This window comes from Malaclemys terrapin, chromosome 3, assembly GCF_027887155.1.
Source record: "Malaclemys terrapin pileata isolate rMalTer1 chromosome 3, rMalTer1.hap1, whole genome shotgun sequence".
In the NCBI taxonomy this organism is placed as follows: Eukaryota; Metazoa; Chordata; order Testudines; family Emydidae; genus Malaclemys; species Malaclemys terrapin.
The window spans coordinates 109,151,347-109,165,388 of NC_071507.1; the positions used below are offsets into that span (position 1 = coordinate 109,151,347).

Genomic DNA, 14,042 nt, shown 5'->3' on the forward strand with positions numbered 1-14,042 from the left:
TGTCAGTCTATGCTTTCTATAGAATATTATTTGTCATTTGGGACCTGTTACATCATTATCAGTCAACCAGAATGATCTCATAATGTTCTTACTGTGACACAGTGATTGAGGCTTGCAGACTTTTCCTTCTTGTTAGTTCTCTGTTGGTCACTCTACTTTATTTTTAATAAAATAAGAACTGAGTAAAGTCATTGCTCTAAATTCAAGCTGGAATTCATTTATTGAAAAAAGTTTGTTTTGCTTATTTATAATATTATGTTCTATATGGTTCCTGTCAGATACCATGTGAAAACAGCTTTTCTTGTGATATTATCCAGTGGCTGCTGGAACCAAGAACTGCAGGATTCCATTTGAATGAAAGATAATATTAATAGTAATTAATAATAAAAAGGTTAACCACGTGATTTAGAGTTCCAAATAAAGGGTTGGTTTGTTGCAGATTTCAGACAAAAGTTTTGGTCAGTTCTTTCTTTTTCTGGAGCAGTTTATCCTTCCTAGATATTCTGAGTCAGATTCTGTGCTGTGCTTACTTCCTTCTAGGTTATAGCTCCCTGCTTCTCTGCCCAGGTCATCTCCAACTCTGTCCCAAGCTAAAGCAATCTCAGGGCAGGTCTAACCTCCACTAACGAACAATGGTCTTTAAACTGGGAATAGCTGGAGTGCATCTAGCTTTGTCCATGCCTCTTCCCTATCGTTTGACCCTGACATGCCCCCCTACACTAATCTAATTAGCATTGAAATTTGGTGATCTCTGAGGAAGAACATGGCAACTTTTATAAATCTTGCAGTCTGCTCACACATTGAACCTGTGGATAGGGCCATAGTCTGTAAATTACTTTATGATCCTTTGGGTTGAAAGATGCTATATAAAATTTATTATAGGTAATGGATATCATAAACAAAACAGTCTTGGACATCGTAAAGATGTTGAGGGTTGCTTTTTTCTCTATAAACACCTGTTCAAGTGTGTGATGACAGCTGGTAATATTTTTTTTTCTCAAGATTCCTTGTGCAGCTGTGCTTACATTCTTCAAGGATAAAACAGCCTATTTACAGCTTTTATTACATCTATAAGAAATTACTCTCCATGCTGTTTTGTATAGTGCCAATCAGAAACATGTCCATTGCAAAGCTCTTATATGAAAGTGATACAGGTCAATAGAATGTGAGAACCAATTTAACATCATTGCCTTCATCTGTTGTAAATGATACACAACAACTTGTATAATCTGTGTGATTGTTAACTTTCCATATGCTGTTTTAATTTCTAAACAGCATATTGTGATAATGCTATCTAAGTATTCGACTGATGTAAAGTCTGTGCTAAGGTTTGCTAAGACTGATTTATGCAATATTACTATAGAAAATGCAGAAGAATTGTGTTATATTTAAGATACTTATATTATTTTCAAAGGGTGTAAAATATCCCAAAGAAGAAAGTCTGTGCTATCATGTGTCAAGACTAATAATATTTACTTCCAAAGGATTAATCTATAGTACTGCAAGTTTTCAACAGAAATTCTATAAACAACCAAAATTTGGTTTACCATTGGGCAAGAGAGCTAGATTTCACAGAAGAAAGAAAGGGCCTGATTCTCCACTTGCTTCCTCCTTCTGTAATCATTTACACCAGTGTAAAGTGGGTATAAAACACTACCAGTCTGATTTGATAGTGTTTTTATATGCACTTTGCACTTATTTTGCATGGCAATATCCCCAGAGGTGCAAAGAAATAGAGACTCGTACCTTAAGCCCTTATTATAATGGATGAATAGTAAGTGCAGAATCAGCAAACCAGACCATATTTTTTCCGTGCTGTTAAGATTGATATAGAAATCTTATACTGAGGGCTTCATTCTGACCACAGATCTGTGCTTCATCTCTCTAATATTTAGAACAGCATGTACCACTATGGGCTTGTCAACAATAGAAAGTTTAGCTGCTTTAACTATATCTGTATAGTTTAAGTGGTAAAACCCCGCTACTGTGGACACAATTGTACTGGCATAAAAGTACTTATATTGGTATACGGCATCCTTATACAACTATAATTGTGTCCACACCAGGGGTAGGTAAAAATCACACCCCTAACTGACATAGTTGTACCAGTAAACTTATAAGTGTGGACAAGTCCTGTGCTAGGGAGCAGCCTCCACACTAGTAACCTGAGAAGCCAGTGGGAAGTTCGATTCTATCAGTAATGTGGGAACAGGCCCTACATTGTTTATTCTTATTCTCCCCCCCCCCCCCAAAGAGGTGTATCTCCAGATCCATATGTCCTCCATGTTTATGATGGCAGATCTTCCAAAGACAAAAGGATTGACTAAAACAGTGGTTTTCAACCAGGGGTACATGAACCTCTGGGGGTACACAGAGATCTCTGGGGGATACATTACTTCCTAGATATTTGACTAGTTTTACAAGAGGCTACATAAAAAGCACTAGCAAAGTCAGTACAAACTAATATTTCAGATAGACAATGACTTGTTTATACTGCTCTATATACCTATACACTGAAATGTATGTACACTATTTATATTCCAATTGATTTATTTTATAATTATATGGTAAAATGAGAGTCAGCAATTTTTCATTAATATTGTGCTGTGACACTTGTATTTTTATGTCTGATTTTGTAAGCAAGTAGTTTTTAAGTGAAGTGAAACTTGGGGATATGCAAGACAAATCAGACTCCTGAAAGGGGTACAGTAGTCTGGAAAGGTGAAAGCCACGGAACTAAAAGATTTAGCCAAAAATATAAATTGCTCCCAAGCTAATGGCTGGATACGTTTGTTTAGTAAATACTGGGCTTTTTCCGTGCCAAAAGTGGTAAATGAGTGAATGGATTTGTACAGGTAATGACTGAATCCAGCTTTTCTCACCCTTACTAGATGCTGAAAAACACATCGATATGGTGATATTTCCCAAACACCATTCCCTTATAGAATCAAACTGAGACATCACTCACTGTAAATTGTGCAGATGTGTGACCGTCCCTCTCCATTCATATAGGATGAATGAAATAGTTATGTTGACACTTGTATTATTATCATCAGTTATCCTTATTGGCATATTTTATGCCTAATTCAGTGATGCAGAGGACAGGATTTTAATATTTGGATAGGACTCAAGCAAAACTTGGAAGTGGGTCCTCCACCGCACTGCAAATCCATCTAATCCCTTGTAACTATCTGAATGGAAAAAAGTCCATAGTTTCAACTCAACAAAAATATATTAATCACTGAACACAACACCCCAGTTCCTCAAGCAAACCTCCACTCAACACCCACCCACCCATCTGTTCTCCCAATACAGACCCCAAAGCAGCTCCGTTAATTCCACCTGGTAAAACAAATCCAGCAATTCTGTCCCATCACCCAACCCAACCCAACCCAACCATCTATTCCCTTCCTCTCAGCACACATACATAGGCCCCAGATCTCTCAGCTGCTTCCTCTGCTCCTCTTCTCAGCTCACACTTCTGCTGATTCTGTGACTTTTCTCATCCACACACACTCACATACCCGTTTTTGCATGTATACTCATACCTAGCCATGCATAGGGCTGTCCGGAAAACAATTATTTCATTTTGTGACAACATATGAGGTTTTAAAATTTGTTTTTATTGTGGCTTGTACCCTGGCCTCATTCAGTGCACAGGATGGACAGTGGTCGATGAAGGAGCAGCTATTCCATAATTTGTGTTTTCCTCATTGTTCAATGTGTGGCCCCAGGCCTTATTACTGCACACTACTCAAACCCTGCTCTGCATACAGAACTGTGAATTTCTTCATGGGCTTATCTGTGGTGCTCATCACTATAGTATCCGAGTGCTTTCCAAACATTAATTAATTTATAAAAAGAAGAACAGGAGTACTTGTGGCACCTTAGAGACTAACAAATTTATTAGAGCATAAGCTTTCGTGGACTACAGCCCACTTCTTCGGATGCATAAGTGGGCTGTAGTCCACGAAAGCTTATGCTCTAATAAATTTGTTAGTCTCTAAGGTGCCACAAGTACTCCTGTTCTTCTTTTTGCGGATACAGACTAACACGGCTGTTACTCTGAAACTTGTAATTAATTTATCTTCACAATGCCCTTGTGAGGTAAGGGAACATTATTATCGCCATTATCAAACACTTTAATTTGAAAGCACAGCTATGCTGACTTCAGTTGCAATTGCAAGTTGTCAACCTCAGGGACTCAAATTGGACACCATAAAATAAAAACTAAACAGTGTCCATGTGTGAATAGTTTGGTGTAAGTGACTTGCCAAGCATCACATGGAAACTTTGTGGCACGTGCAAGGATAGAATCCAGTTCTCCAGGGCAGATTCAACTTCCTTAACCAAGAGTCCATCCTTTCTCTTCCTGCTGCCCTCTGCCACATTTGCTATACACCATCCAACTTCTGTAGCAAATGAAGCAGGGTTCCTACAAGCAACACTATACAGGCTTGATTCATCCCCATAACATAGTCCATCCTGTGCACTGGATGAGGCAGGAGTCCTGTGGAAAAAATATGCTCCTGTAATTAATGTCATAGTGCATATACAGAAGAGGGACCAGTTAAGTTTTCACAGGCAACATTAAATCTGGCATGTCCTAACTTTTGAGTGCTCCACGTTCAAGATATATAGATGCATACATATTTATGCATATCAATCTATAACATGCATAATGAGCCAAATTCCACTCTCAGATTCTATGGTGATAATGAGAGAGAAAAAGGGACACTTCAGAAATGAGTGGTGAAATCCTGGACTCATTAATTAAATGTGAGTTTTTCTGGGGCCAAGATTTCACCTAAGATTTTGATTTAGTTGCTGTTGACCAGGAGCCAGATTTTCAAAGATTTCAGTTCAGCCTCAAGTTTTGCATTGAATATAATTTCTAAACACTTGCATGTGCACTTTTAAAACTCTCTCAATTGCATATTCAGGTGAGAGATTCTCTCTCTCTCTCTCTCTGGAGGCTGGAGCATGCAAGTCATAGAAACCACATAAAACACATTTAGCCCCAGAAGCACATCTACTAGTTAAAAAATTCTGCTTCAAACAAAATCCTTTGGTAACAGAGAGAACACTAGCATATGCTGGGAAAGAGTTTTCTCTTGATGTTTTCCTAACCACAGGCCAGCTGCTCCCCTCCAAGGTTCAGCGCACAGAGTAGCGAAAAACAAAATATCTGCACAGAAAAGGCCTAAAACTCAAAGAAGGGCAACTAAGACTATGCTGCTCCCTTGTCCCTGAGCCTATGGAAGGCCTTTTTTTTTTTTTAATGAACACCACATGATTGGGGCTCTGTCAATATGAGAGGATGTGTCATCTTGTGGGAATGAGGCACAGCTAGCAAGCAGCTGCACATGGCAGCAAAGAATTCAAGGATGAAGAGGTTAATGATGTGACATTATTGAAGTCTGCAATTATATGATATGTCTGCTACACTGAAGACTGATCTTTCTTTTAAAAAATACACTGAAAACATTTGAGGGGCTTTTTTAACTGATAGAGGTGTAAACAAGACTATGCCATCATAAGATGAATTTTGCCGTTTAATGGTAATTTTCCAAAAAAACACAGTAGTTAAAGCTAGAGTGGCTGGTTTGTTTAGATTTTTAGATTTCTTTTAGATTTTTTTCCCCCAATTTTTTCATGAGAAAAAATAGTAAAGACTAAAATGTGGGGAGAGAGGAAGAGGAAGTGCTTTTGATATAAACATTAAGTGAAATCGATTCTTGCTGTCCTGAAATCAGTAAAGTTACAGTAAAGATGAATTTGCTCATTATCTTTTAAGTATCCTATTTGTTTTTTCTAGGTGTCTAGGCACAAGCGGTAAATTTATACTATTGTTAAAGAAGGATCTGCTTTAAGTTCCTGAGCCTCAGATGTTTACTAGTAAGGTTCACCTGCTGGAGAAAGACTTAGATGACTTTTTACCCAGAGAATTATCCAATCTCATCTACAATAAATCCTTTAACAAACAATTGTTGTAGTTTCAATATTTTACATAAAGATATGTTTTGGGTTTAATACCAGAGATCATTTTATAATGAATTACAGCAAGTTGTTTTTATTTTGTATTTTCAATAGGATTATTTTACAGATGCAAACAGAGCATTGAAGAGAGATTCTCAACAGGATTACCATCTTGAGTATGCCATGGAAAATAGTACACATACAATATTGGCTTTTAGCAGAGAGCTACACACTTGTGACACAAATGATAAGAGTATAACGGTAAGGTGTTCTGCTTTTATATAGACAGATACATATAGATCAAGTACATAAAAATGTACCATGATGTTGAAGCCAGTTATCAAAAACTCCTCAGATTAAAAAAAAGAAAAAGAACTACAGAAATTCAACTACCAAATGTGTTTATCCAGCTATATGCACAAACTTTCCAAAAATTTCATTTTAGGGCTTAGATTAATCATGTAAAATTTCTATATTTAAATGTATTTTAGTAGGCATAGGCAGTTAAAGTCAAATTCCAACTTCTTTCCCTCCCCTTCTGTTTCTCAGACCTTTCTGAAATTTCTTTCATACTGAGTCTTACATGCTTGACCTCAGTACAAAAAGCTGAATTTCTGGAAAATTTGTGCATATAGCAGGAAAAACATACTTTATATTTTAATTTCTGTATTTTCTCTTTGTTTAAGCAGAGCAGTTTTTTTAAATATGTTTACTGTCCATGTTAAGTTCTTTTATTTACTGCATAGTGGCTGCGATAGACTATTTATTTCTTTTTATGCACTTTTAAAATATGTACTCACTGACAATAGCATTAAAGATGACTGAACAAGCAGAAAGACTTGCATCAAATCATTCATTTTGGTATGTTAATCTTCTAACTTTAGAAAGTTCGCTATGATAGAAAATATTTTTGTTTTCAAGGAGAGCACAGTAAGGGTGATATGGGCCTATCACCACAAAGACATGGGAGAAGCAGGTCAAAATTACCATGGATCAAATCGCGGCTCAAAGAGTCTACGTTTACTGAACCCTGAGAAAAAGAATGTTATATCTGCCTCTTTGGCATACTTTGACTTGACAAACCAAGACGTAAGTTACTTTGGATTTTGTTTTTATTTGGAGATAGGGTAGAGGTAGGGGCAAGAGGTAGGGATTGAAGAAACATGAAAAAAGTTTGACTTTTATATTAGTGTTTTCTTTCCCTTTTTATTAAGACAGGTGCCTATACCAGACAAAGACACAACATATTGGTGCCAAATGTTTAAGATACCTATACGTCATGAAAAGCATCATGTGATAAAGGTATGTGACTCAGTCTGAAGAGTCCAAATTATACCCTCATGTTTAGAGATGTCCATAGGACAGCAATTCTGTTTCACAGCAACTTTCAAGGTTTTCAAATTTGTTTTTGTTCTGCACGGGGACAAAAAACAAACAAAGAAGATCTTTCAAATGTTTTTGTGAAACTAGGAGGGGGAGAGGGATAGCTCAATGGTTTGAGCATTGGCCTGCTAAACCCACGGTTATGAGTTCAATCCTTGAGGGGGGCATTTAGGGATCTGGGGAATGGTCATGCTTTGAGCAGGGGGTTGGACTAGATGATCTCATGAGGCCCCTTCTAACCCTGATATTCCACAATTCTGTGGGTGTGTGTGAGAAAATGGGTAAACTGATTTGGGTTTAAAAAAAAAAACACAGGCTTTTTTACAAAGCTCAGAGCAAATTCAAACTGGTTTCAAAACTGCAACCAGTTAGCATTATTCCTTATATTACATATATCTTTAGCCTCTGTAACTTCTGGTTCAGGCTGGACCCAGAAGCACAAAAACACTGAGAAAGATGGTGCTTACACTCTTCCTCACAAAAGAGCCTATTCTCACAATAATTCTGTCCCACTTTAGCAGACCAAAGTGAAGTAGATAGTTCAAATAAATATCCATACATTTGGATGCTTATCTGAATCAACAAACATTTTTAGATTCAATCCTTATTAATTTAAGGTGTGTAATATATAATCAAAATTATTATATCTGTGTGAATAGATGTTAAAAGAACAAAGTAAGAATTATTTGAGATACATTTTAATCTTGGGGAAACAAAATTAGATGGTGCTAGTTAAAAGGAGCATGACCCTGCAGTTAGCAGTCCTTGACTTGAGTGGTACTATACAATTATTATGTATGAATAAGGGTTGCAGGATCAGGCCCAAGCTTTTAATTTTTCCTAAAACCCATTGATGTTTCAAGTAAAAACATGAAGATGTTACTACTATTGTTGGGCTTCTCTGTTATGTTCATTCATCTCCAATAACTTTGAGATTGCAAGAGTCTAAAAACAAAAGGTACATCTACACTGCAAAAAACACCCCCAGCAGAGAATCTCGAGCCCAAGTCAGTTGACTCAGGCTCTGGGGCTTGCGCTACAGGGCTAAAAATAACCGTGTAGACATTCCTGCTTTGGCTGGAGCCCAGGCTCTGAAACCCAGTGACAGGGGTGGATCTCAGAGCGTAGGCTCCAGCCCAAGGCAGAATGTCTACACTTCCATTTTTAGCTCGGTAAAGCAATCCCAAGTAAGTTGACCTGGGTTCAGAGACTTGCTGCTGTTGGGTTCTTTTACAGTGTAGACATACGCTAAGAGAGCTTGACCCATTATCTCTAATGTGTATATGAGACATGGTTATTCTGTGGTACCATGGGTTTAATCAATTTTCCAGTGTTGTATTACTGGTAAATTGTTAGGTCCAAATGATGCCTCAGTTACTTACATGTAAACCCCATTGAAGTCAGTGGCAGGGCCGGCTCTAGGATTTTTGCCGCCCCCGCCCCCCCCCCCCCCGTTTTTTTCTTACCCCACCCCCGGCCCCGTCTCAACTCCGCCCCTTCCCCAAATCCCCAGCCCTGCCTCCTCCCCCCAGGCTCTTAAGCCTAGGAGGGAGGGGGAGATCCTGAGCGGCCGCGGCACGCGAAACAGCTGATTCGCGCACCGCTGCTCCCCCTCCCTCCCAGGCTCTCAAACCCGGGAGGGAGGGGGAGCAGCAGCGCGCGAATCAGCTGTTCCGCGCGCCGTGGCCGCTCGGGATCTCCCCCTCCCTCCCCGGTTTGAGAGCCTGGGAGGGACGGCGAGCAGCGGTGCATGAGCGGCAGCAGCAGAGGTGAGTTAGGGGGGCCGGGGCACATTTTTAGAGACCCGCGCCAGAATGCCGCCCCTAAAAATGTGCCGCCCCAAGCACCAGCTTGTTTTGCTGGTGCCTAGAGCCGGCCCTGGTCAGTGGTAACCAGTCATACAAGGGTATATGTAAAACAGAATTTGGCCTACAATATTAATGTGTGAAAACTCTTTGCTATCTGTTTTCAAAAGATATAGGCTCAGAATATTAAGCACCTATGCATGTCTTTCAGTGCTGATCTTAATAGCAACTGTACACATGTATGCTTCCCTGAAAAGACTCTGTGTAACTTGCCATAAGATGCTTTGCATGACAGCTACTATAGGTGTACCATATGAATGTAATATGTGGCCAGATGAAGTTTGAGAACTTAAGCTGAAATTTACTTATTGATTTTTTTTTTTTCCCCACAGAAGTGTGGTATTTCATATTCTTTACTTATGCTGTGATTTATAATGAATATTAGAATCTTATAAATTTTGAAAGTCTCCTGTTTGATATTTTATTATAAATAGCTGAGAATTTTAATATTAATTTCAATGCTTTCTTCCCCAAGTCAGAAAAACAATGTTGTAATTTAAATGGTGTATACTCACTGACAGCTAAACTGATTACAGAGAGAAGGAGAGAAAAGGAATTGTGAAAACCCTGTTTTAGCATTTCTTTCCAAAGGGTAGAACTTGAATTTTCAGATATGTCACACAGCTGTATAGCTGACTTATGCAGGCTTGTTGTGGATTTATACAGATGTATTCTTGCAAACACATTGTACATTTCCAAATGCTTATTGATTACACAAAGGAATGGGATTTTGGATCTCCAAAAAGGACATGGGCCATGCAAACAAAGATAGAAATGGACAAAGGACAAGCCAAATGCATTATCTGCTTTCAACAAACTGATTGGGCTATTTGGATACATAAGTAGATGTTGTTTCATGGTTTCTTCTGTTGTATACATTCAACACAAATGAGGCATCCCACTTTTAGAGAGAGAAAAAGCAGTGATTTAGACAAAATGGCCAAAATTTGTCCCTCGTATAATTCTAATGCATCCATAAGGATACAGCTGCACTGAATTTGGCCCATTTCTACTCTTGAGTAGGCCTTGATGCAGCAAAACATTTAAGCCATGTGTATAACTTTAAATACATAAGCAGTCTCATCAACTTCAGTAGGACTAAACAATTAGTTATGCACAAATGCTTAAGTACTGTAGTGGTTTAAGCCCTTAAGCTGGTCCAACTCGAAATGAAGTAGAATTTGGTTCATATAGCACACCTTTTCTCTCTGTCTTTCATTTCTTTTTATTAATTATTATTATCCTCTGACTAATTTATTTTCAGATATATTAATTTTCATTGTAAAGTACAATATTTTCTCTAGACGAGACCTTAGGGAAATAGAGAGAAAAGTAAAGCTAGACAGTGAAGAATTTTAAGATTGAAGGAGGTGAAGAAATGGAAGTGATGATTTTTGTAAAAAAAAAAAAAAAAAAAAAAACTGTGAAACCTGGGGTGTGGTTCTAGTCACCCACAGTAGGAGACATCAGCCCTCTGTTCCCACACATAGAGCTGTCCAACTCTGCTGGTGGGGAGCAGGCTCCACCTTTCTAAAAGATGCAGTGTTCATTCTCCCTGCATTAGGTGCTGTTTTTGAGACTTGCGTGTTAAGGAAGTTAGGTCCCAATCCTACAAACCTTTATTCATCCAAGTAGTCCATTGAAGCCAGTGGGACTGTTTGCCTGGGTAAGGTTTTGCAGAATTGGCCCATTATTCCTACCACAAGCTAGGGTAATGATATGACATATGTTAGTAAACTAACAGTTCTTTCTATTCGTTCAGGATTTCACACACAATGTATTATAACACTGCTCTACAGCCCAAATGCTTCTGAAATAAATGTAGTCAAACTTTCCTAATTCTGAGAATGAAAATGATGTTTAAAATTGTCGATTGGCTCTAGTTTTCAAGATATGCTATTGGGTCAGTATATACGACCCTTGACTTGGGAATGGCGGAGGATAAGTGAGTTATAAAGGGAAGGGATCTCAATTTAAACCAGAAATGACTAAAATACATCTTGGACTGGATCTATGAATAAATCTATGACTGGGTTTGGACAGTACTTGCTTTTTAGGCAAAACAATGAATGATGCAATCTGAAGCTGGCATTGCATCATACATGATATGAATTGCATCATGTTATTCCTAGAAGTCATGGATGATGCAATCATAATGAAGCTTACATCACTCTGCTGAACAAATTGCCCTATATCAGCTCTAGAAATCATACAGTGTCGTGCCCTCTTATTTGTCAGTGTTTGATTTTGCAAAGGGACACATTTCTGTTTAGCCAAAGTGAGCAGAGATGACTCATACTTGTGTGAACAGTGCAGATAACTTCTGCTATGTTTGTGGTGAAGTGACTTTTGCATCACAAAAGCGCAGTATAACCACTATGGTTAAGAAAGCCTATCACCTTTATTTTGGCTGCAAAATTGGAGATCAGGACAAGAGGTGGGCCCCACACATATGCTGCAACACTTGTGCAACAAATCTTCGCCAGTGGTTGAACAGGAAAAGGAAATCTATGCCTTTTGCAGTGCCAGTGATTTGGAGAGAGCCAACAGATCATACCAGCAATTGTTACTTCTGCATGGTGCCTCCAGTTGGGAAAGGTGTGTCAAAGAAGAAAAAGTGGACTGTGCATTATCCAAACATTCCATCAGCTATACGCCCACTACCCCACGGAGAAGGACTGCCGGTTCCTGATGCACCAGAATCATTCTCACTTGAGTCAGATGAGGAAGAGGAAGAGGATGAAACTTCTGGTCCTGAACCATCAATGTCACAGGACCCACATTTTCTCCCATCCTCCTCCTCTGAACCACTCCTCATAACACAAGGTGAACTGAATGACCTTGTCAGGGATTTGGAACTACCCAAGAGTAAGGCAGAGCTGTTGGGCTCCAGACTACAGCAGTGGAATCTCCTGGCAGGTGATGTTAGGGTTTCCATGTTCCGTGACTGTCAAAAGGATCTTGTCCCATTCTTCTTCATGGAAGGTGATCTTGTAGCCTGCAACAACATCAATGGTGTGATGGCAGCCCTCAACATCCTTCACGATCCAGGTGAGTGGAGACTGTTCATTGATTCATCGAAGACGAGTCTTAAAGCTGTTTTACTGCATAATGGCAATGTTTTGCCATCAATTCCAGTTGGTCATGCAGTCCATATGAAGGAAACCTATGACAACATGAAACAACTTTTGAGGTGCATAAACTATGACCAACATCAGTGGCAGCTTTATGGTTGTTGCCCTCTTGCTTGATCTGCAGACTGGATACACAAAGTACTGCTGTTTTCTCTGCGAATGGGATAGTCGTGCAAGAGATTCCCACTACATCAAGAAAGATTGGCCACTCTGACAGTCATTGGAGTCTGGGAGGAAAAGTGTTCAGCATCCACCACTTGTTGAATCAAAGAAGATTTTGTTACCACCCTTACACATCAAGCTGGGTCTGATGAAGAACTTTGTCAAGGCCATTGACAAAATACAAGCAGCTTTCAAGTACCTCCGTGGAAAATTTCCAAGGTTAAGTGAAGCTAAGATACAGGAAGGTGTCTTTGTTGGTCCTCAGATTCGTGAACTTCTTCGAGATGATGCATTTGACCATCCACTGCGTGGCAAGGAAAAGACGGCATGGAAAGCCTTCCAGTTAGTGGCAATAAATTTTCTCGGAAACAACAAGGCAGACAACTACAGGTTGTTGGTGGAAAACCTCCTCCAGGCATACAAAAGCCTTGGTTGCAACATGTTACTAAAGATACATTTTTTGAACTCTCATCTAGATTTTTTTCCACCGAACTGCGGAGCAGTGAGCGACGAGAACGGCGAGCGATTTCACTAGGACATTGCAACAATGGAGAAATGTTATCAGGGCAAATGGAGCCCATCAATGCTTGCAGACTATTGCTGGACAGTGACAAGAGGTGCTTCATTTAGTAAATACAAGAGACAAGCCAAGAAATGCCGAGTAGACACTGAATAGGACTAAACTATGTACATAATAGTTTTTTGCCTTTTGTTTCATAATAAATTTTATTTATATAACCCTTTTGCTGATTTTTAAAGTGTTACATAAACAGGACAGGTGAAATATTATCATGTAAAGCAACCATAAACACATGAAAAGACCTAGGTTTACAATTTATGATTAAAAGTCTACTATCTACACAATATACATAGACATAAAATGTAAAAATTTAAATATCTTAGAAACAGTAGCCAATCAGTTGTTTTGTCATATTTGAATTCAGCACATCAAAATACATAAAAAGCACATTTTATCTCTGAAGCAGACGACTTCTCAAAAATTGTAGACCAGTGTAATCAGTGTAAAATGCCACCTGCACTATTTTCATTATCTGGTACCATGCCATATGTAGGGAAAAAAACCCATAACATTCACTTTGTTGTCTGTGGGCCAGATCCTCAGCTGGTGTAAATCAGCATTTCTCCACTGCCTCTTTATCCTAGAACAAGATGCACCAGGTGACAGGTAAATTATGTGAGAGACAAGGTTGGTGAGGTAAATGTCTTTTATTGGACCATCTTCTCTTTGGTGAGAAAGACAAGCTTTCGAGCTACACAGAACATTTCTTCGGGTCTGGGAAAGGTACTCCGAGTGTCACAGCTAAATGCAAGGTGGAACAGATTTAGCATAAGTAGCTAGCACATATCTTAAGGGACCATTCAAGGTAGAGTGACCTGTTAACACCTCTGCAGTCATAGGACAAAAAGGGAGTTAGTGGGTTACGGATTGTTGTAATAAGCCATAAATCCAGTTTCAGTCCTTGATTTTTAGTGTCTAGCAGAGTTATGAATTTAAGCT

At 38.9% G+C, this 14,042-nt stretch overlaps 1 protein-coding gene across 2 annotated transcripts in view; it reads left to right on the forward strand.

The window, feature by feature from the left end:
- MOXD1 (monooxygenase DBH like 1) overlaps positions 1-14,042 on the forward strand; it is a 92,111-nt gene that overhangs the window by 17,481 nt on the left and 60,588 nt on the right. For both annotated transcript variants that reach the window (XM_054024124.1, XM_054024125.1), the window contains exons 2-4: positions 6,094-6,240; positions 6,901-7,068; positions 7,198-7,281. In XM_054024124.1, the coding sequence (XP_053880099.1) occupies positions 6,094-6,240; positions 6,901-7,068; positions 7,198-7,281 (399 nt within the window). The remainder of the gene's footprint in view (positions 1-6,093; positions 6,241-6,900; positions 7,069-7,197; positions 7,282-14,042) is intronic.